The sequence below is a fragment of the Cyanistes caeruleus genome, unplaced genomic scaffold, assembly GCF_971803275.1.
Source record: "Cyanistes caeruleus unplaced genomic scaffold, bCyaCae1.hap1.1 HAP1_SCAFFOLD_376, whole genome shotgun sequence".
NCBI classification, from domain to species: Eukaryota; Metazoa; Chordata; class Aves; order Passeriformes; family Paridae; genus Cyanistes; species Cyanistes caeruleus.
The window spans coordinates 235-23,314 of NW_028256131.1; the positions used below are offsets into that span (position 1 = coordinate 235).

Here is a 23,080-nt window from a genome sequence, read left to right on the forward strand (position 1 = left end):
AAAGGAAAAGAGAACTAGGAGATTTCATTGTGCCAGGGAATAAATCTGTAGTGTTCTCAGAACATCTGCACTTCTGGTCTCAATCTTTTTAAAAGTATGTGGAACAAAGAGGTACAAAGAGTGACACAGATGATTAAAGGCATTTAAAGAGTTCTGAACAATATTCAGCCTGAAAAATATCTTAAGGGCAGATATGGAAGGAACCTAAAATTTCTTAAGAGGAATAAAGAATGATAATTTTTTCACTTGTCTCTTCTAGTATTAGGAAATACCAAATGAAACTAGTGGGTGACAATTTTAGATTAGGCACAGTTTGTCTCACCATCCCTGTCATATTCTGGAACTCTACTGCAAAACTGTGTCTGTGCTCAAACTTTGCACAGACCCAAAAGGCAATTAAAAAACTCAAGAGAAGAAAAATCTATATATCAAATTAAAAGTAGCACTAGACTGCCTACCAGAGAAGGCTGAGAAAATAAGCCCATGCAGTGATCACCAACGTTTTATCTCTTCCACAGAGCTGGATACCAAGCTAGACCTAGAAACCTCAACTGTCTCCCTGAGAAAGGGCTTAGAGAAAAAGACATATGACAGAAAACACAAGAAAGGACAAACTGAAATGAAGTAGAGGGCTTTAGGGGTCAGAAGTGTAACACTTGGTGACTTAAAGGGCAACCAAACAGAGCACCTGGGCTACCAGCCCCAGCCAAGGACAATACTGGGATCATGAGCGGCATTATCCAAGCTGGTAGTGGCTTTCCTGGGAACCCACGGTCAGTCAGGAGAAGAGAACAGATTTTAGGGGATGACTCATCCAGCCGATGTGCCTCTATTAGCACAACACTTAAGCATGTGCTTGATAGAACCATAAGGCCCATGGAAGTTAATGACGGTAATGTAAAATAAATTTTCCATCAGACAGTCACAGGAGTTTTAGGTAAAGCGCAAAGATAAAATCTGAACTTGCTGAAGGGCAAGTTCATCTGGAAAGATGAAACAGAGACCAGAGTGGCGCAGAGCCAAGAAGGTGTGGCAGAACTGAAATCAGGACTGGACATAAAGGCATGGAGCAAAAGCAGGAAGAGGATTTGTATCTCATGCTTGAGGGGAAGCTGAGATCAAGGGAAGGTGTACTAAACCTAGTGTTCATTGCAAGATATAAACAAAGTCATAATCTAATGACAGTGGAAGACATGAATTAGACAAAGAACAAAGTGGGAAAGTGAGCCCTGTGCATGAAGGAATAAACAGGGAAATCAGGCAGCAGCAAGGAAGAATCTCAGTGGAGGAAAAGTCGGTGCCAGAGTCTGTCAGTTACTTTCTCAAGAAACCAGTAAAATACTAAGGAAGAAAGAGAAGGTTGTGTTGGCTGTGGAGTTGCAAAATTATGGAAGGTATTGGAAGCAGCTATCTGGAAAACTCAAAACTCTTGGAGATTAATGCCTTTACAAAAACATGGAAAACCAGCAGAACCTCCTGAAATTCCTTCTCCATGGGAATGCTTTTACCCATTCTGCCATTTACTGCATATTTTGTGAACACTCAATGCATTCAAAAGTTGATAACCTGTTTATTTGAAACAATCAAACAAAAATTTATTAAAAATTTAAGTTAAATCTTTGTTTTAAATTGCCTAAAAACTAAACAAAAGCCTTTTAACTTGCTAGCTTTCTGTATCTCAAAGACACTCTTGTAAAATATAACTCCAACCACCAAGATCACCTTTTCCCAAGTGCACACTACCATGAAATTGGAAGCATGCCTGAAAAGTCAGAAAATTAAGCCTTTTTTTTTAATAAAAATGATGAAGAGAATATCACAGAAATTCCTTGGGAAATCTCTCTACCATTCTGAGATGATTTCAGCTTACAGACATCTTCAGAACACTGTACAGCTGTGACCAGCAGGGAGGCAGATGGAGAACTGGAGACAAAAGCTGTGAAGCAAGCAATGCACACAGCCCCATCCTTGCTCACCAGCAATATCCCAAAGCACTTCTCTCTTCATACCAGCAGATAAATAAAATCAGGATTATTTAGAAGGGGTAACCATATGTTTTGAATAATTTGTAAATGCTATTTTCAGCACATTACTATAATACATAGAAGAGACCTACAAAATAGGGTCAAAACTTGCTGTTTTATAACCAACCTGTTCCATTTGGGTGCAGAGACAGAGTTGATGGCTTTATATCAATTATTCCACATGCTTTTCCTACCTTCAGAGTCACAGAACAAAACAATTGTTCCATGTGAGGCATATTATTGGGTTCCTGAGCTCAAATAAATATTTATCAGCCTTGCTGATAATTATTTGCTAGTAAATATTTATTTAAATTGTGAAGTCCTGACTTTCCTTTTTAAATTTCATTTCAGCCTACATGCATCTGTCTGCTTTGTGCCTTCCTAGTGCAGAATGCTGCAATATGTAGCAAGGAAAAAAAAAAGAAAGTCAGAAAAAAAATGCAAAAATATCAACTACAAGAAATAAAATCAACACAAAAACTTGAAATCTGTTACCCTTAAGCTGTGTCCTTTCTCTCTCCAACTCCTTCATTCCCTCTCACCTTTGTTTTATTAATGAAGTATAAGAATCCAGAAGCCGCTTTTATTCTAAATTAAGGCATCTGCAATGCTGCAGGAACGGCACTGATGAGGGTATTTGTCTGGATACAGTGCATGCTTTCCAATTTTCACTGTCATTTTTTTATTTTTTTTTTAGCATATACAAAATATTGCAGAAGCACATGTAAATCATCACTCTCTTGCCCAGTGGAACAGAATTTTAGTTAGCAATGCCAAAAGTTGCCTACAGAAGGCATCTACATCTGGTCTGCTACATCCAAGGCAGCAACCACGGGCACACACGGTTTGCTTTATTCAGAATTCAATCTCTGTGGTGCAGCTGAGCCTCAGATATTAAAAAAACCCAAACCTATGAGCCCTCTGGGGTTAAACAGAAAAATGTTTTCCATCACAACAACTTTTTGGAGGAGGCAGTGAAGCTGTAACAATGTACGGAAGAGGTTTTATGTAAATCATTAAAGGCCTCCTGACTTCAATTGTTGCTAACACCAAGAAGTTGCTTAATGTACACTTGAGAGTGTGAAGGCAGAACAGATGAATAGTCTCACAAATCCTATTTGCTCAGTTGGAAAAATGCAAAAATATTTGTTAAAACTAAGGAAAAAAAAATGTGATTCCTGCTTGCTGCCATTCAAATTTAAAATTCAGATAAATATTCATGATTTCTGAGTGTGTGATGGTTTTTAACTGGGAGGCAGAAGGGGCACGTACAATCAGTAAACAAATTTACTGACGAATCCACACAGAATTCAGTACCTACCTAGCCACTCGTTGAATTTTTTTACTTCACTAGGAAGTCCCAGCTCAGTAAAATCACCAGCATGTATTAACACATCTCCATATGGCATTTGGATGGGATCAGTTCTTGAGTGAGTATCAGAAATACAGACAAATCGTGTATATCCTGGAGGCTTCGGAGCATCATGGGGCACCGGATCAACCCTGTAGGAAATGCATCATAACAAGGTTATAAAGCATTTACGTACTTCTTAGCGTCTGCTTTGCAATTCTAATATTACTTTTTACCTTTAACAAAATATTATGGACTTCTAAATCTGCCTGATGGAAGGATTTATTAAAACAAATCTAACACTAATGGAAGGTGTAAAAGTTCTTGATGTTCACATCACAACATTTTTGGTATTTGTTGGGTAGATAGATTAATTGAGAGATTAAAGGAAAAAGATTGGACTATGGCATTAACTCTTACACAAACACAAATAAATCAAAGGTATTGCCAGTTTCAAAGGAAAAGTACTATCCCATTTCATTGCTTAAATATGATTACACTGTACACAGGGAAAAGACTTACTTTAGATACATAAATACATGTAGATGCTTTTTTTTTCCTAATTACAACTTTTCTGCAAGTTACTCAACTCCAGCAAATTTAATTAACGTATTTTGGAGCTATGTTTCGGTCCATTAATGAAAAGCAACATAAAAACTCTCCTAACAGCTGTAAATGTACATTAAAGCCTGACTATTGTCAGGACAAAGTGACGACTTTCTGGGCTTAATTATACTAAATGAAATCAGATGCTGTGAGGGGTGAGGCTGCATTTTTCAGAACCCAATCTCTACATTCAAAACTGAAGAAACTAAAAGATCTGACCCAGTTTGATGAGACTCACTTATAATTTACAAGGCAAAGTCAGAGAATACCTCTTTGCTATGGAAGGAATATTTGTTTTCAAATAAATCTTTTTAACTTCAATCCATATTTTGTTTGAATACATAGAAGCAAATCTGTCTATATGCAGCTATACTGTATCTGCTACTCCAGTTAGGGAATTCTGGTGGAAAAAAAATCAAAAAAGCAAGAAACGCAAGAGTTATGTTAGTGTCACTAGAAACCAGAGAGATATACAGATTTGTTATGAACTATTTTACTTTTACATCATTTCTTTTGAAAGGACAAATAAAATTAGTTTGTTCACTTTCGCAGTATATAGTACATATTTCTATCCCTTGCTGGTTGTGCTTCAATTCAGGACCTTACTTTTACATAAAGAAACTCTGGGGAAAAAAATTATAGAGATCTTTGCTTTTAATAATACTACTTCTGTTTTCTAGGTAAATTTTCAAAAAGCATTTTATTGCTTAAAAGGCATAAGATAACAATCTTTAATCACTCAACCTTTTTGCTGTGTCAAGAAATTCTATAATATTTATAGGCAGATAAACTGAGGTGGTTTTGACAACTTCACAGGATTACTGAGAGAGTGAGGAACAAATCTAAACTATTGTAATCTTGTTAAATACAGAAAAAGATCTTAGCATTTTCTACAATGTAACTACAAAACCACAGTATGAACCAATTATTTTATACCCATATTTCCCACATAGGAAGAAGAGATATTGGGTTTTTTAGAGCAATACCGGAGGAGCGGCCTTTTAGTACAAACACCTTAGGGCTGTCTTTCTGAAGTTCCAGGTTTTGAGCAGGAAGTAGCTAAATATGAGCTGAAGAGTCAACCCAGCTGTGATCAAATCCTACCTGATGAACTACATGCTAGGGGCATATGTAAGCAAGGATGTAGCAGGAACACCAAAATTTGGGTGGCAAAGAGTGCAGTGCTTGGACTCTGAGCAGCTGGTAACACCTCGTGTAGGGCACATGGGGAAGGGCAGATGAAGGAAAATATTTGAGATGTTAAAAACGCTTCTGTTTTGGAGGAGGAGAGAGCTGCACAGGGCAAGCTCCAGGGGAGAGAGCAGGGGTCCAAAGGAATGCGGATGGTGAATGGTGGGGCTTAGACTGGGCAGTGAGGATTTGCCCTCAGGTGGGAGCTATGTGAAGGATGATGCAGTCAGCTCACAAAATGAACTGGGATGGTTGGATAAAAATGATGAGGGGCTGCCCTTGGCTATCACTGTAGCTGTTCAAGTTAAAAGGATTAAACATCAGTCCAGTAAACTGAATTACTGCTCTCCCCGCCCAACACTTCCCAAAGTGAGTTACAGATGGCATTACTGAGCCAGCTGTAAATCACGGATACTGCCTTGGCAAACATAAGGATATGGACTGGTCTAAAACACCACTTTTTGACTTTTCATGGTAGGTTAGCCTTTAAAGCAGGTACTGCTTCTCCTTCAGAAATCTTTTAAAGCTCAGCACAGCAGTGAGCTGGGTGTCAGGGAGCAGTGTACATTTCACATAGGAAGCTGTGTGGAAAGAACAGCAGACTTACCACAGCAACCCTATGCAGCACATAATTCATGTGCTTTGGATGGGGATGGGGAAAATGTGGACAGCATTGTCCTGGTTGCTGAGGTATGTGTAACTTTCAAATTCTCTGCAATAGGCCAGAGAATTTTTGTGGGAAAAGGGCATCAATACAAAAAAACCCTCCACCCAAATAAATGACATGCAGATTTCTCATGTTGAAGTGATATGCACGCACTGAGACCATATATAGGTAAAAGCATATGTCAAGTTTCGCAAACACATCTAAGCTGTATTACTGGAAATAATTTCTGAAGGCTCAGTCCCCATATTCTTGTGTAACGCATTCCCACAGCAGCTGTCACACCAACACCCAATGCACAGCTTGCAGCACGAGCAGAGGAATACAGATCTGCTGATTATTTTTGTGCAAATGCTTTTGTTTTTCTTCAGATCAGTAGGAAAACTTGCAGAGAAACTGAAAAGCAAAGTTGGAACATCTCAGAGCAAAAACACTTCTAGAGATTAGTTTATACACTAGATTTTAGTACTTCAGGAAGGAATGAGACAGGCACTTTCCAGAAATGACTGATGGACTTGGAAACACTGGCAGAATTTAGCACCCTTCTTGTCAGAGGCCACCCAGTCATCTCACAAGCACAGGGATGCCAGACTACAACAGGTCTGAAAAGGGCTGTCAGCATGTTATGGGAGCTAAAACATCAAATAAGAAGTCCAAACCTGCACAGAGAACCAAGGAAGAGCTGCAGGACTGAATCCAGAAGAAAAGGAGCACACAACCCTCTCCCCCATGGTTAAAGTAGTTTAATGTGAGTTCAGATGTTAACAGGTCTGTGTGAAATTTTTATCATTGCCTGCAACATCACTAATGGAGGTATTTTTAACCATGCACAAGCTTTCATCTCCCTGAAGTTAAGGACTAAACTTGCATGCACAGAAGCAGGGCTAAGATTTCACCCGCAACAATCATGTGAATAAAAGGTGCTTTTGTCACCCTTTTTATGTCTACTTTTCCCTTTTTTGTTACTATTCTTTTCACTGGTAGGAAGAGAAAGAAATCCTGCTGTTATTCAGAAACATTATTTACTATTTCTGTACAAAGAGAAAGCGTAGGTCAGATTGTGGTACATGTTGCAATTGATTCGGCCTGTTCTTCTATTTGCTCAAGCTTCAACAGTATTAAACATTCATGAGAAATTGCTAAACTCTTCTGAGGAACTATTTTCTCAGGATAGCTTATTTCAACTCCTTGCTTGGGTGCTGGGTTTCTATCATGTAGTTGACTGTCTAACTGTTCTTACTGGTTAGAAGTTTAAAACAGCATATTGTTGAGAACCAAGTGAATACTAATAAATCAATTATTTGCAGTCTAGTACAAAATATTCTGCTTTTAACACCAGGAAACAAATTCCTGAGTGCCCAGGAGCTGTCTGAATATTCACAAAGAATAGCTAAGCCTCAACAAATCAGGCAACCTGCATTTGGCATTTTCATTTGTAAAAGTATTTCTGAACCCACATTTGTTTGTTTGTACTTTTTCTACCATTTGCCAGCTCTATAAACAAAAGATGTTTCCAAGTGCTAACACTCCACTCATTTTACTGTTTGCATTTCAGTAGGATCTAAAAAACCCCAACACAGACCATAATATACTGCCCCCAAAAACTGAGTGTTTGCTCACCATCTTGATATACATGTTAGTCATCAGATTTTTTTTAATATAATCTAATTTATTCCAAAGAAGCATTGACTGAATAGACACACAGCATTCAATCAGTCACAAGTGCTGAGTTTTTTAACTGCAGAAATCATGACATACGTTTTTAAGTTATCAAATCATATTAAATACCAAAAATGTAAACTAGGTGACTATTTATTCAGTCTTCCAAAAGGAAAAGGGTTCTATCTAAAAATTAAAACCAGCCATCTGATCTAAAGATAAAGCTGCTTCTCTCTTTAATAAACACAATAAAATGGTGGAGATATTTTTATTCCCTATAAAAATATTTTACAGTAGAATTTTATACTTAATTTATTTGTAATAGTTTTACTACTTTGCTCTTCCGCCTGGCTTTAAACTTTATGGCAGGTTTCATTTCATAATTATAATTCTCCACTTTACTTTACAAGTAAATTATCTAGAGCAGTTAATTTTACTGATATTGTCATTATATAAGAAGTCAGAAACAAACACATTATTTTAATTACTCTTTAAGCACTTGGCATTTTCAGAAAGTAAGTTGTCGGATGGGTGCCCACAGTATTTTATGTATTGATATAATTTTTCCCTTGTATGCAGCTGTAATATAACCAACCAAACAGAATGTGTGTTGGACAGATCCAGGCTTGGTATTTTCAACAGCTATGTGCATCAATATGCAAGTGCACAAAGCAAACAAACATTATTAAGTTTGCAGAAAGTATCATCCTTGTAGCATCTTATGTTTTATTGCCACTGCTTGTTTTTTATTGCTCTTTTTAATACGTATTACTTACACCAATAAGGAAATCTTTCTCCAGTCTATTAACAAAGAACTTTTCAAATGGACCAATTTCTTGTCATTACAGTAAATATTATTAGAAATTCAGCAAAACAGTGTTCTTTGAATTCTTTTTGATTGGTCCATCAAATACCACATTGACAAGGCAACAACCATTCCGAAGGCTGTGCTGGAGCAATAACACTATAATACTTACATTTGCACATGTGGGGGCTGGAAACGTCCCTGGTTAATGTTGTAGAACGTGAAAGCCTGTGTGGGGTTGGAGCTGTACTCATCCACCTCGATGATGAGCCGGCTGTGCTGGTGCCTTCTGGCTGCCATGATGTGGGACTGGGCGAAGGCCATGTCTGCGCGTGGGACCGGCACCCTCAGGCTACCATCTCTGCTATCTTCCTGCTGTGGAGGCCAGCACCATGACAGCCCCCGGCCCAGCCAGCACACTCCCCTTCCAAACACCTACGGCAGATGGGAGAGATGCAGTGTAACTGTCGGACACTGAACCTGCTTGGAATTGGCTTTATTTAATGTGAGGTGAAGGCGGAGGGACGAAGACAGACTGCTCAATGTACATATATACATATACATATACAATGTACATATATATCGCAAACTTTTCCAGCTCAGTGACCTGATGAACTGCTTTAATTAGGGGTAGGAAGCATGGAGTGAAAGTAAACTTGCTACAGAACATAGCTCAAGTATTTCAGACTTTTAATCAAAACCCAAAAGACAAGACCATCATTCAAAAACCACATCAAATCACAATGTTTTTCCAACACAATCATTTACATTATTTTTTTCATAGAACTGATGAAGTTTTATTCCCCTTCCTCCCTCAAAAAACCCCCACCAAACCTGAAACAGAATACATGACTATGCACCACTCAAATGGAAGTTCATTGAACAATAACTAGTTTAAGTAAATTTTCCCAAACCCTGTGACATTTATTACAGAGAGGCATTGCAAGTGCCTGTTCTTTACATCAACAGAAAAGTGAATGGCCTTCTGTGCACTTGATTCTGGTTTTATAGCATCACTGAAGGAGCTCTTGAGGAGGACACAACTCCTTGAGTGAAGGATATAAACATGAAGGGCTCCTGTCATTAAAGGACACAAAATGATTCTCAGTGTTAAAACAGGAAAGAACCAACCTTTATTCTCTGACTCCAGTATTTATAGATTCTCGAAAATCACCAGGGATTGGATAATTAAGTTACCACCTTCCCAAGCACACTGGTCATGCAAAACGTCCATCAAAAGACCTTTTTTAGAAGGAATGTGATAAACAACTTATGTTTATAGGACTTTCATGGGAAAGTAACTAAAACTACGAAAACATTATCAGAAGGCTTTAGTTTTCAGGGAGACAGGGCTCCCCTCATCAAACACTTTTCAGTCAGTACTGGCACAGAATTCTGGATTCACAGGAAAACAGAGTGACTCTAAGGCTAACACACAGTTAAATGTTACTAAATATTAAAAAACTGTAAAATCCATACAGGTTTTTTGTTTGGGAATAAATTTTTCCCCAAAGATTATGCAAGTCTAGAACAGCAGTACCAAGATCTGGGTAGGGGAAGAACAATGTGAAACCAACTGGAATGCAAAGAGTAGCCCCTAGAAACAGCAGAAAGTAATTTAATGTGAATTTTATTCTTATTTCCCAGTTTTAATAAAAAATGGATTATAAGTTATAAAGGTGGGTATTTTTTCAGTATAATTCGCATCCTTTTTAAAAGTTGTCTGACAAATATTGACTTTCATGCAAGCAGGGGCTCTTTTCTTCTAGGGAATACAAGCAATCTGATTCAAAGACGTATTTAATGAAAAGCCACGCTACATAATATGCAGAGTTTTGGAGAGCAGGACTAGAAGTATTTTCTGCAACCATGCTGATGTGCCTTTCTGCCATTCTGAAGGGACCACTGCTGAGAGTGATGGATGAAGGAGACCTTCACAGTCATTCAAATTTTTAAAGCTATTTATGAGTACTTAAGTCCAATTCAGTTCAGTGGCAGTCAAGGACTTAAGCATCTTTAAAAATCTGGGCTGCAGCCCTCTGCTTATCTACTGCAGATGTTAAGTGCTCCAAGAAGTGGCAGAGTATTTTTGTTTGGGAAAATTTTATTCTCAGGAAGCTGAAATGAAAGATTCAGCTTGGTTTTTGTTACTGGCTGAATGCCTGTAAAATGATGACAACTTGCTATCACTAACAAGCCATAGTAAAACAGAATCAGAATAAAGGAGCAGATTCCTACATGCCCTCCCCTAGAATGGAGTGGTAAGGAAATGCTAGAATAACAACAAAGAAAATTTGGGATTTCAAACACTCTCAAATGCCACGTTCAGGCTACAGAAGAAGCAGCAGCACGAGCCAGAGCAGGGGGAGGGAAGGGAAGGGAGGCACGATCCTTGTAAGAATAATCAAGTATAAATTGCTACATTTAGGAAATAAGAAATTATGACAGCAGATGTGAAGAACCTTCCCTAAGGAGTTTCCTGTATTAAATGTTGCATTTGTAAAGAAGTTTGAATAGTCAAGGTCAGAGATTTTATAGGGGGCAAACTGTTCTAAGCAAACCTACTTCTGTTTGAAAGAAACTATTAGAGCTGGTGACCTCTAGAAATATTTTCCAGTGAGATAAATAATTTATGATTCCACACCTCTACATAAGGATTTCAAACTACCTGAAAAATACAGCCTTTTTTTACAATTCAGGGATTGTGCCTATTTTACACACAACTGAACCAGGGTTTCAAAGAAGTTAAGGTACTGCCTTAGGGACCTATAGTCTCCCTTTAGCTTTAGGAAGCTCTCAGGAGCAGCTGAGGAAACAGCTTCTATCAGTCTCCTCTTTGGGTTCTGTCCTTCACAGCTTATCACAAGTCAGATGTCAAATCTGCTGCAGAAACAGCAGATAAATGTGCATGCACCCCAATAACCACTCTTTGGCCCTCTTCCTCTTTCTGGGGTAGTGGAATAGCATTTACCAACACAATCTAACTCAAAACACAAATTTGTTTGGGAACAGAAACACGTCCAGTACACAACTCAACACACCCTTTAATGCTGAAGAACTCTTTTAGGCAAGGAATCAACCCTTGCACATGAGAAAGTGAGTGAATCACACCATCAGGCCATCCTGAGAGAATGGCAGCAAACTCAGCAAAAAATTCACCCTATATACAGGTGAAAAATGGGAAGAGAACCTATTTCCTTTGATGAAAAAATAAAAACGGAAAAAAGAAATGTGTAGCAGCATATTGAGCCTTCTGCTCAGGGAGAGTCACTCACTGCCAACCCTGGACACATAAAAATCATAAAAAGAGGGAGAAAAGGGTAAGGGTAAGGGTAAGGGTAAGGGTAAGGGTAAGGGTAAGGGTAAGGGTAAGGGTAAGGGTAAGGGTAAGGGAGGGGAGGGGAGGGGAGGGGAGGGGAGGGGAGGGGAGGGGAGGGGAGGGGAGGGGAGGGGAGGGGAGGGGAGGGGAGGGGAGGGGAGGGGAGGGGAGGGGAGGGGAGGGGAGGGGAGGGGAGGGGAGGGGAGGGGAGGGGAGGGGAGGGGAGGGGAGGGGAGGGAAGGGAAGGGAAGGGAAGGGAAGGGAAGGGAAGGGAAGGGAAGGGAAGGGAAGGGAAGGGAAGGGAAGGGAAGGGAAGGGAAGGGAAGGGAAGGGAAGGGAAGGGAAGGGAAGGGAAGGGAAGGGAAGGGAAGGGAAGGGAAGGGAAGGGAAGGGAAGGGAAGGGAAGGGAAGGGAAGGGAAGGGAAGGGAAGGGAAGGGAAGGGAAGGGAAGGGAAGGGAAGGGAAGGGAAGGGAAGGGAAGGGAAGGGAAGGGAAGGGAAGGGAAGGGAAGGGAAGGGAAGGGAAGGGAAGGGAAGGGAAGGGAAGGGAAGGGAAGGGAAGGGAAGGGAAGGGAAGGGAAGGGAAGGGAAGGGAAGGGAAGGGAAGGGAAGGGAAGGGAAGGGAAGGGAAGGGAAGGGAAGGGAAGGGAAGGGAAGGGAAGGGAAGGGAAGGGAAGGGAAGGGAAGGGAAGGGAAGGGAAGGGAAGGGAAGGGAAGGGAAGGGAAGGGAAGGGAAGGGAAGGGAAGGGAAGGGAAGGGAAGGGAAGGGAAGGGAAGGGAAGGGAAGGGAAGGGAAGGGAAGGGAAGGGAAGGGAAGGGAAGGGAAGGGAAGGGAAGGGAAGGGAAGGGAAGGGAAGGGAAGGGAAGGGAAGGGAAGGGAAGGGAAGGGAAGGGAAGGGAAGGGAAGGGAAGGGAAGGGAAGGGAAGGGAAGGGAAGGGAAGGGAAGGGAAGGGAAGGGAAGGGAAGGGAAGGGAAGGGAAGGGAAGGGAAGGGAAGGGAAGGGAAGGGAAGGGAAGGGAAGGGAAGGGAAGGGAAGGGAAGGGAAGGGAAGGGAAGGGAAGGGAAGGGAAGGGAAGGGAAGGGAAGGGAAGGGAGGGGAAGGGAAGGGAAGGGAAGGGAAGGGAAGGGAAGGGAAGGGAAGGGAAGGGAAGGGAAGGGAAGGGAAGGGAAGGGAAGGGAAGGGAAGGGAAGGGAAGGGAAGGGAAGGGAAGGGAAGGGAAAAGGAGATAGATCCTGCAAAAAACCAAAATGAACAGCAATCATAGAAATGCCCTGTGCTAAACAGAATTCATCTGTGTAACGCACAGGATCAGTAAGCATAATTCAATAGCAAGCTCATTTCAGAAACATACACAGATATCTTTGAACCTTACCTTTCAGTCTATGGTTTTCTTCCTGCATAAGTGATTGGCTGACTACTGACATTCTTGGTGCTCAACAGAACAAGCTGTCTCCTTCCAGCTTGACTGATTACCAGACTGACACCCATTACTCCCCTGTTTCTGTTTCCATTTCCAATAGTCCCCCAAATTGTAACTTTTTCTTTCTTTTAATATTCTGAAATATATTGCTTTCCAACACCACAATATAAAATGCAGCAGGGAAATAATTATCTGCTTCTGTAGCATGCAAGTTTTAAAATTATATGCCTAGCATTACCAACACAGAGAGTTAAGACTCAAATCCCCACAGAAACAACATGCTAACCATCCTCTTCCCCCAGACTTATGGAGCTGTGGGATGTCTGCCAGGGAAAAACAGAGAAATGTAAAAAGGACTGCAAGAACATGAATACTAAAATAAATATCACAAACCTAGCTGTTGGAATCACAGACTGAGAAAAAGCTATTAAATCAGCTAATCCATCTTCTTATAGAAAGCAGCAATGTTCCCTGTACATTATTTTCCTGCTGCTTCTCCAGCGTGTTCAAATGGGTCCCAAACTGCTCTGTGTGCAATGGACACTGCTCCAGCTTTCAGAAGGCTTCACATCAGGCCATAAACTGTGAGGATTGAAACACCTCTCACAAAATTACTGTACTAAGCAGGTAGGACTACCCAGATATATTTCTTTATGAAGTCCATCTTTGCATTAAGATTTTCTTTTTCTTTCATTTTTTCAACCTGAAATTTCTGGTGTTATATCTCACCAACATATATATTTCCCTGTCTGCATGAACGTCCCAGCCTTTTTATGCATCCTATTTATCTTTTTTTTCCTTTTTTTTCATTTCAAGCCAATATTATATTTTGATTTCACTTTTTCATTCACAGATTTGGCTTTATTCTAGGTTCACTCTCATGTCCACTATCTCTCCCCGTATCTCACTCCACTGATCCCACTGTTCTCTTCATCATCCACCCTTTCTCTCAAGTCTAAAAACACCACTGACACTTCTTGAAAATAATTCAGCAGCACACAATATGAATACAACATGAAGCGAATGGAAGCAACATGGCTCAAGCAGATGTCACTGAAATAACTAAAAACCAAGATAAAATATTGATGATGATGATGATGATGATGATGATGATGATGATAATAATAATAATAATAATAATAATAATAATAATAATAATAATAATAATATAAAAAGTCACTAATTAGGAGAAAACTATAAAAGTGTTCTCTGTTGAGGAATGAACTTTGCTAAGTTGCTAACATCTGGAGGTTAAGAAGCACAATGTGACTGTAGCACATCCCAGCAAGAAGCTGAACAGGAATGTTGTCAGAGTTTCCATTGCAACTTAGACAATGAAAGAAGAGAATACTGGGACTCCAGGCAGTACCAAGGTCAGGGGCAAAGAGGCAGCTACAGAAAACATGTTCATTTTGCTCTGCCAGCCTGACAAGCTGGGGCTTGGGGAGGCAATGAAAGAACAAAATGTAATATGAAAAAAAAAAAAAATAAAAAAAAATAAAAAGCAAACATTTCTGTGCAGCTATAAAACACCAGAGTTGTATTTTTTTTTTTTTTCAGGGACAGCCAGTAAGACAAGAGCAGTAAAGCACCTTAGAGGGGAGTGTGAGAGTTTGTGATAGACTACGTGGTGACACACTTGCTTCTCATGCAAATCTTGGGACATTGCTAACCAGAAACTCTTTCAAGCGCTTTTACAAGGGCCCAGGTCTTCCCTGAACTACAGAACCCTTCATAAACTGTAATAGATCCCTTACATGGGGAAGTAGACCCTTTATTTAAATACCCAAAAATCACTATAGAGTACTTTGCATCAATGGTCCAAATCGACACAATAATATTTTTACAACCACCATCTTCATTATCACAAACTCCTGCTTTTGTTTTAACCTCTTGAAAAATGCTTGTTACAAACTGACCACCAGTAAGTGACCATACTGAGACTAGAAAAGCAACCACTTATGTTGCTAAAGGACACAAAATGATTCACATGAACACTCTCAGTGTCAGAACAAAAAACCGTCCTTTATTCTCTGACTCCAGTATTTATAGATTCGCAAAAATCACCACGGATTGGATAATTAAGTTACCACCTTCCCAAGCACACTGGTCATGAGAAACGTCCACCAAAAGACCTTTCTTAGAAGGTATGTGATAAACAACTTATGTTTATAGGACTTTCATGGGAAAGTAACTAAAACTATGAAAACATTATCTATCAGAAAGCTTAATTTTCAATCCTTACTCAGAGAAATAGGCTGAAAATAGTAAGAGTTTTTGCTAAAATACCCATTTCAGACAGTTCAGATAGAGGCAAATCAATGGAATGAGTCTACTATCTTCAGTTCTGCCACCAGAAAATGAATATTGAAATAACCCTAAAAAGGCATTATTCTGTGGGAAAGGATGAGCCAGGGAAATCATGCTGCTGATGAAAGGCTTTCCAGAGGCTCTCTCCTCTTCCTTCTCTTCATCTTCTGAAACAGAATGCAGGTCCTGGAAAAGCAAAACCAGTGAGCCTCTCCTTGGCAGCCTGGTGTGCTCACCTGACAAATGAGGACTTTAAAGGGAAGGCAGTACAATCAAATGTCATGGAGACACTCATGGATTTTAATTTGATCATGCACACTTCTGTTGAGGGAATCACTAGGATTCCTAAATGAATAGGATTTGACAGAGATAGGAATATTTCCCATTGCATTTAAAAAAATAAACAAATAAAACTAAATATGCACTTCTAAGCCTTTTTAGAAAATGTCTGAGGTGGTTTTCTGTGCCAGCAAATCTAAATTTGATAACTGTTATCAGTCAAATAATATTCAGTTCTGTGACTGTATCTTTGTCCTGGAACTCATAGCTATTTCCACTCATATAAGCAAAACCAGGGAATGAAATGCTGAATTACCTGTAAGTCTCAAAACCCTACTCTTTTTGTCCTCTTCTGTTTAGAATCTCCTAATTCAGTGCCTCATCATATATCTCATGTATTTGTTAACTGCAGATCTATGGGACACTGAGCAATCTGGTTTCTAACATAGAAAAAAGAACAGTGACTTAGATAAAACCTCTTATTTCTCTATAGTTTCAATCTCCTTAACCTACATTAGGGGAAAAAAAAAGGTAACAAAACCCCCCCAAGCTATTTCTCACCATTCTAAAACACATGCCATTGTTTTCCTTTGCGGGTTATAATATCCTGTCATGTACATGTATGAGAAAATTCTTGACTGATTTTTTTTTCTTCAAAGTAGTTACTTCCTTTGCTCTCGAACATAAATATTGCACATTTCTCTCATTATTTTCTTTATGAAAAACACTAGCATACTTGTGAGCTTCACCTGTAATTAAAAGATTATACGGACACAGCATATAGGAAATAACATAAATTATTTTGGTTTTGGGACTATGTGGTAACATCCACGTCTGTGAAGTTTCATCCAAAAATATACTGTATCTACTGTACACCACAGTTTGGACCAGGCATTCAGGAAAAGATACAGACACTGAGTTCAGCAAATACAAAAATGGCACATTTACCTAAGAAATCCAATTCTATATTCATTTAAAACAATTACCACTTAGAAACCTTCTTTGTCAGTCTTATTTTGAATGATCATATAATTTTAAATTACTTTTTTTCATTTTCCTACATGGTTCCCAAAACTATACAGTAAATGAATATTCTATTTATGAAGATTTAGTTTTATTTTGGCTCATTAGCAGTATCATTTTCTGCATCAATTTCTCATCCATACAAATAAACTGTTCATTTATTTAATTTGAAAAATCAACACAATCTAATAAGAATGCTTTGTTTTCACTTTGAATTTGTGCTTTTCCATATATCCAATATATTTTAGACACTGGAGTGCTCTAAGATTTACAAATAGACTGAATATTTGTCTAGGTTAAATGCATTATTGCAATCCTACATACGATAGTGCCTGAATGTATAAAACATTATCATATTTTTATGAAATATTTAAATAGATACTTTTTTTTAAAGTAAAACCTAATATTTTTTCCTGAAAAATATTCTATTTCTGCTCAGTACTACCTTCAGTTATCTAAAAATACCTGCAGAGGTTCCTAATCTATGTAAGTAATTACATCTAGGGAAGGAAATTAAAAATAAATATTTAAGAGCCACAAAAATCTTTCTTCACTCTAAAAAATTTGCCTTACTCTCTGGCAGTAATATATAATCTTCTATGTTACTGTAAACAATGCATATGTAAACAATACTCATACAGGAAAAATTAGAAGTCCCCAAATGAGAATACTCATTCTAAAGGAAAACAGCCAAAAATACAAGTTATGTGGGGAAATTACAAAAAATGGACATTGTAACAGGAATAAATTAGGGTTGTAGGGGTTTGATTCTATATTTCAGTTTAAATTTGGGCATGTCTTCTGGTTAAAGTCCTGAATCTTTCAAAATATTATTTACTTAGAAGACTATGTAAATACTGAAACACATTTAAGAGAGTTTGGTCTAATTTTTAATTGAAGAATGTTCTTTTCATCTTTTGTGTGGCCACATTCTCATTTCCTAGAAATTTTCCTAGCAAAATTTCAGTTACAAGCCCTGTGGGTGAAAGCCACTTGCCTGCAACACTCACTTTATCCAAATTGATTTCAGTGGAATTTGTGTGTAATAAATTGACAGGGTCTTCCCTTTTCATGCAACAGCACCCGCTCTGCTGTGGATTCTACTGCCAGTATTCTCATCTGATTTCAGAAAGAAATCTGATGCTAACAGCTCTTAAAAGGACAAGAGCACTAAAGAAAAGTGGCCTATCCATTCCTGTAGTTCAAGATGAATGAAATGCCAAAGCAGTAGCACATAAGTCAAAGGTGGCATGTAGAACACAGCTCACATGTAAATACATTTATAGTGATACTACTTCAGAGATCAGTGTCTCTTTTTCTAAGGCCTGGAGATAAATTATAAAATTAAACAAGCAAATTCTTAACAGCTACATTTTTTCTCTATACACAGAACTTTGAAAATTAAGTATGCTGTCATATTACTTTCTTTTTTTTTTTGCTGTTTCCACCTCTCCCTCATTTAGCTGCATCTATCCTGTTGAAACCCTTCATGTCATCTGAATCATGTCCAGGGAGGGAATCACTGGGTTTGTTACCTTTATTTTTCCAGGTATCGCCTCCAGCACTGATGTAAGGAAAAAATGGCCAACAGCCACTCTTCCTACCCTGAAGTGCTGTCCACAAAGGGCCCCCCTATGTGGTCCACATGAGATAAAGAAAGGCTACCCCTGAACTGTGGCTCCCAGAGCTGTGCACTGTCCATCAGCTGATTCACTGGCAGCTTGAAAAACCTTGAAAAATTTTATTTGCAGTGGTAAAATTATTTTCATGTGACACAAAAAAATGCTAAATTAAAACTACACAGTTTAGGGATGGAAAGTGAATATAGACCAAAATGTAAAAATATCTGTGAGGAAAATAACGAAGTTTGGAAATGGACTTGCTGTACATTTTTAAAAAATTTTATTTTCCCTTCTGTTTTACTTAATCAGCATGGTGAAATCTGAACATTTTTTTGATGTTGACAAACCAAACCTGAGGTTTCCACTAATATATGTTGAAATTGACATTTATCGTCATTCTTTTTGAAGGTACATGACAGTTAACCTCTGTCAGTAGCTAAGCTCTAATTTACCCCACCCCACTACATTAAGCAAAGTGTCCTGAACTTTTACCAAAATCCACTTATATTAGAGACAAAGTGTTGAAGGACAAAACTCAGAAGAGCAATGCAGAATAGAAAACCTCGAAATAGAAATCTTTTCCTTTTCTATCAAAGAACAACAAAGCCAAAATAATCCTTTTATTACTATATATTATGAGTGTCCACAGACCAGGTGAAATCCAGCAGCAAATGATGCTGGATACTGTACAGCTCTACAGTAAAACAGTCTCTGCCCCAGATTACAGTCCCCAGAAACTCAACAAAGGGTATGGAAGGAAAACAGTGTAGCACAGGAATGATCGGTGCAATGCCAGCACACTGTGTTCCTTCCATTTTCTTTTACAAAGAAGGAAAAAATAATGCAAGATTAACATTACAAAAGACAGAAGTGGAAAGATGGGATATGATAAGAGTCAGTGAGAAAAAGGAAAAGGTGATAAAGAATAAAGTGGGGTGCAGGGTGCCCAAGTTACACAGCACATTAAGCGAAGTGATGCGATTCTGAGAGCAGGCAAAAAAGGAGGCTTGTGCAAAACAGCCAATTAGGAAAAGCACGGAAAAAAAACAATGAAAAATATCAGTCATCATCAGCCTCCTTCATATGCTACTTGTGCAGCTGCTCTGCTTGCTTCAGTCTTTGGTTCAATGGTAAGACCCTTGATGCCATAACGAAAGCTGGGCTGACTGCATGGCAGAGGAATTCAGTTTAAAAGGAGAAGAGGACATGCCACATAAAAGGTGAAGAGGACACACCACATAAAAAGTAAGCTTGCAAAGAAAAGTGATATACTCTTGGTTTTAGCAAAAATGTACAAATTAAGAGTATGTAACAAATGAGGGCTAATACTCGTAATTGAAATGCATTTCTGCATTACACCTCTCAATCAGTAAAGATGAGCCCTTACTACACTGATATTAGACAGACACAATACAGCATATTTAAATGATACTATGAACTCAGTCTTTACTCCCGTAGTAAATTGTAGCATTTTAAATCATGACTGAATGGAAGATGCTAAGTATTTTGTGTTTAGGTTACTGTAATGAATCCCAAATCAGTTATGACTGCAAGTTGCCACACATATACCGTAGTGGCTAACTGTTAATCCTAATACAATTCCCACTGCCTTGTCAAAGCACGGCAAAACTGTCACACTTGTTAACAGCTTCAACAACGAGGTCAAGCAGTGAGCAGTGCCCAGGAGTGAACTGCTTTACTTCCAGAGGTGGTTACTGCAGAAGCAGGGGAACAGCCAGTACTGTAACAGCTCTGCCACTTTTTGCAGTAGATCTTATCAGGACTTATCAGGGACTCTGCAACCTTGCCCGAGCATCATATTCTCATGCTGTTTTATTTGTAATTACATTGACTGGAAATATGATTTTCTAATAGGAAGCCAAAGGATAACAATCCAGCAAACTTAAAGAACTCTCTTACATTACCAACTTTGCTTATATTTTGAAATATAACCTTGAATGGCCAGGATTTAAAATAAAGCATATCTTTTAAGTCAGAAATAAGAGACCACTTTGCTCTCAGACACTCTCAGACAGATGAAATTGACCTATGGAAAACGATCACAGAACCCAAACCAATGTATGATCCAGGACACCCAAATTAAAGTTTCCAGTGCTACACTGAGTCTTATTTTGAAAGCTCATACTGTATGCTGCAATATTCCTCATATTTCTTCACATAACTGAACATGTGAAAAGGCTTTTCCTTCAGCTTACCTTCCACATCCCATCTGAATTTTTCCAAACAAGATTAAGCAAGAATCAAATGGACTGCACTGAGTTATTTTTATTATGATTATTAACCAACTGAGATGAAAACTGTTCTCATGGATGAAAAGCATTAAAATTATCAATTATGAATGCACTTTCTAATTACTATTTGATATTGTTTCCATATGTCTGAAAAAAAAGAAACTGACTGGGTAATTGACTAAGCAGTTACCTGGTTTCAGGGGATTTGAGTCTCCTTCCTTGTAATTCAGTGGCAGAACTCTAGCTGACTTAAAAACCAATGATGTCTTTATACACTCCAACTCGTTCTACTAAATAGAAAAGTCCACTTCTGTGAAACTCTTCAGGTCAGGAGGACTGCACCTGAGTCAACAGATCTGAACGTTTGGTTCCTAGAAGGACATTAATCTAGCAGATTTCTTCTGATATCATATAGTGCACTCAATTAAATAAATATGATCACAAACAGCACTGTATTCTATGAACCGTTAACTGAAGAATAAGAAACATCAGTGTCAAAGTCATCTATGAATGTATGTTAGATCAGAACTCCAGTCTGCTTTACATTCCTGCTGACAGTTCCCATAATGAGCATGCAGCATTAAATAAAAACCATAACCTGTTTAAACAAAGATCGGAGCACCAGCTTTATCTTTGCATTCTCTAATGTTTGTTGTTTGGCATCACAAACTAACACCAAAGCAAGTCTCTTGTTAACAGCAGTCCAGGTTTTAGTACAGGGCATGAGGGGATGGCTCTTGTCCACCAAGAACATTTTTGTATCTTTAAAATGGGCATTTTACTTCAGACGAACATATACAGGTATTCTCTGCAGATACTCTGCTTTGAATTATACTACAGAAGATCAGGAAGAGAATAAAGGAGACACGCAGGATAATGTACAAGCAAGAAATTTTAAAGATTTGTTATGTCTCATTTGAGACAATGAAACAAACCCAAAAGCCGAGCTAAAACTGTTTAGACATACCTGGGTAGTAACTAATATTAATCAGTTCACATAGATATCATACATGGGAAAACTACTACATTTAAAAATTTCAGAAATCCATATACAGATAGAAATCAGTTCCACTCCCCATTTTTGTAGTACACTACCAGAGAATTTACAGTGTCTGGCATCACAAAACTGTTTATTACAAATAGGTGCAACACAGATTGCCATTTTACAATGACTCCATAACTGGAGATGCATGATTTTTTGGTATTCACATTTCAGATATACACTGTTAAAATGTAGCCTTGCATTTTAAATATCTACTTTAGAAAAACTGAGTGTTCACTTCATCACAGGCCAATTGCAAAGTTTAATAATCATTCCTAGTTATCCATTTATCTAAATATCCATTATCATATATCCATATATGGATATATCCAAAGCTCCTTTACACTAGTCTAAATCAACTACAAAATTCATTAAACTGAAGTTGAAACGGCTATCAATACCATACACTATCAGCAGATCTCTAAATGATAGTATTGTCAAGGTATCAGACTGTACAAGCAGGAATCTTCAACTATTGATCTTCCACCAAAGAGAAAGGAATGTTTAAAATCTGCCCAGTTTCTTCACGTTTCGCATCCAAACCATCTGTGTTACCCACGGACAAGCACACCCATTTATAAATGTATTCCACACTACCTATCTGAAAGTGCAACATAGAAATTGCTAATCCTAAGAAAGCACTAAAAAGAAATGAAATCTCTACCGAAACGTCCCCAGTCTGCCTTTTTTTTTTTTTTTTTTTTTTTTTTTTTTTTTGTCTGCTCTACTGCTTTGAGCGTGCTGGATACCAAATAACAGAGAAATAAATTACATGCAAATCGGCATGAATCCTACCAAACTTATCGAGCGGTTTCCTCCCGGAACAAAACTTTGGAGGTCACTCAATCCTCTCCTACGACAAAGGGAAGTTCTTCCTCTTCCATCACCCCTTGCTATGGGAGGGAAACTACTGGGGAAGACGCGCACGGCTTTTCCTCGGGGGCTTCTTTGGCGGTGTTGGCTGGTGACAGAGCACGGTGGGGGGAACGCGAGGGACAAGCGGCCGGAGCGCCCGGGGATCCCAGCTCGGCCTCCGCGGCAACTCTGCGAACAAAGTAACTTCCCGGCGGTGCACGGCGGGGCAGCGACCGCCCTGCCCTGCCCAGCGAGAGCTCGCACAGCCGGGGAGAGCAGCCCCCGAGGGGCAGGCAAGGTCCCCGGAGTGCGCTGCCAGCCCTTACCTTGCTCCGCACCCCGCTCCGCACGCCCAGCGGCAGCAGCGCCGCGGGGCCGGGGCACGGGATGCTGCGAGGCTCCCGGCGCCTCTTCCTCCGCCTCTCTCCTGATCCTCAGAAAAGCCCTTCCCCCCTTCGCTTCCCCCCCCGCTCCCCCCCCCGTCCTCCTCACTCTCTCTAGCTCTGGGGCATAGACATTTTATTTATTTATTTATTTATTTATTTATTTATCTATTTATTTATTTATTTATTTACATTTTTCTTTTTTTTTTTAAGAAGGCAAGGGGAAGCTTGGTTGGGAGAACCAAAGCCCTGACGCGCTCGGGGGTGGGTAGGT

General features: G+C 39.2%; 1 protein-coding gene across 1 annotated transcript; it reads right to left on the reverse strand.

Moving 5' to 3' along the window:
- Nucleotides 1–2,706: 2,706 nt before the first annotated feature.
- Nucleotides 2,707–22,846, reverse strand: LOC147645404 (metallophosphoesterase domain-containing protein 1-like). Its single transcript, XM_086874653.1, has 3 exons — nt 22,750–22,846; nt 8,473–8,735; nt 2,707–3,527 (listed from the first exon to the last, which is right to left on the reverse strand). Exons 2-3 carry the CDS (start codon nt 8,622–8,624, stop codon nt 3,335–3,337), a joined length of 345 nt encoding a protein of 114 aa, XP_086730779.1. The 5' UTR covers nt 8,625–8,735; nt 22,750–22,846; the 3' UTR covers nt 2,707–3,334.
- Between the last annotated feature and the right edge of the window lie 234 nt (nt 22,847–23,080).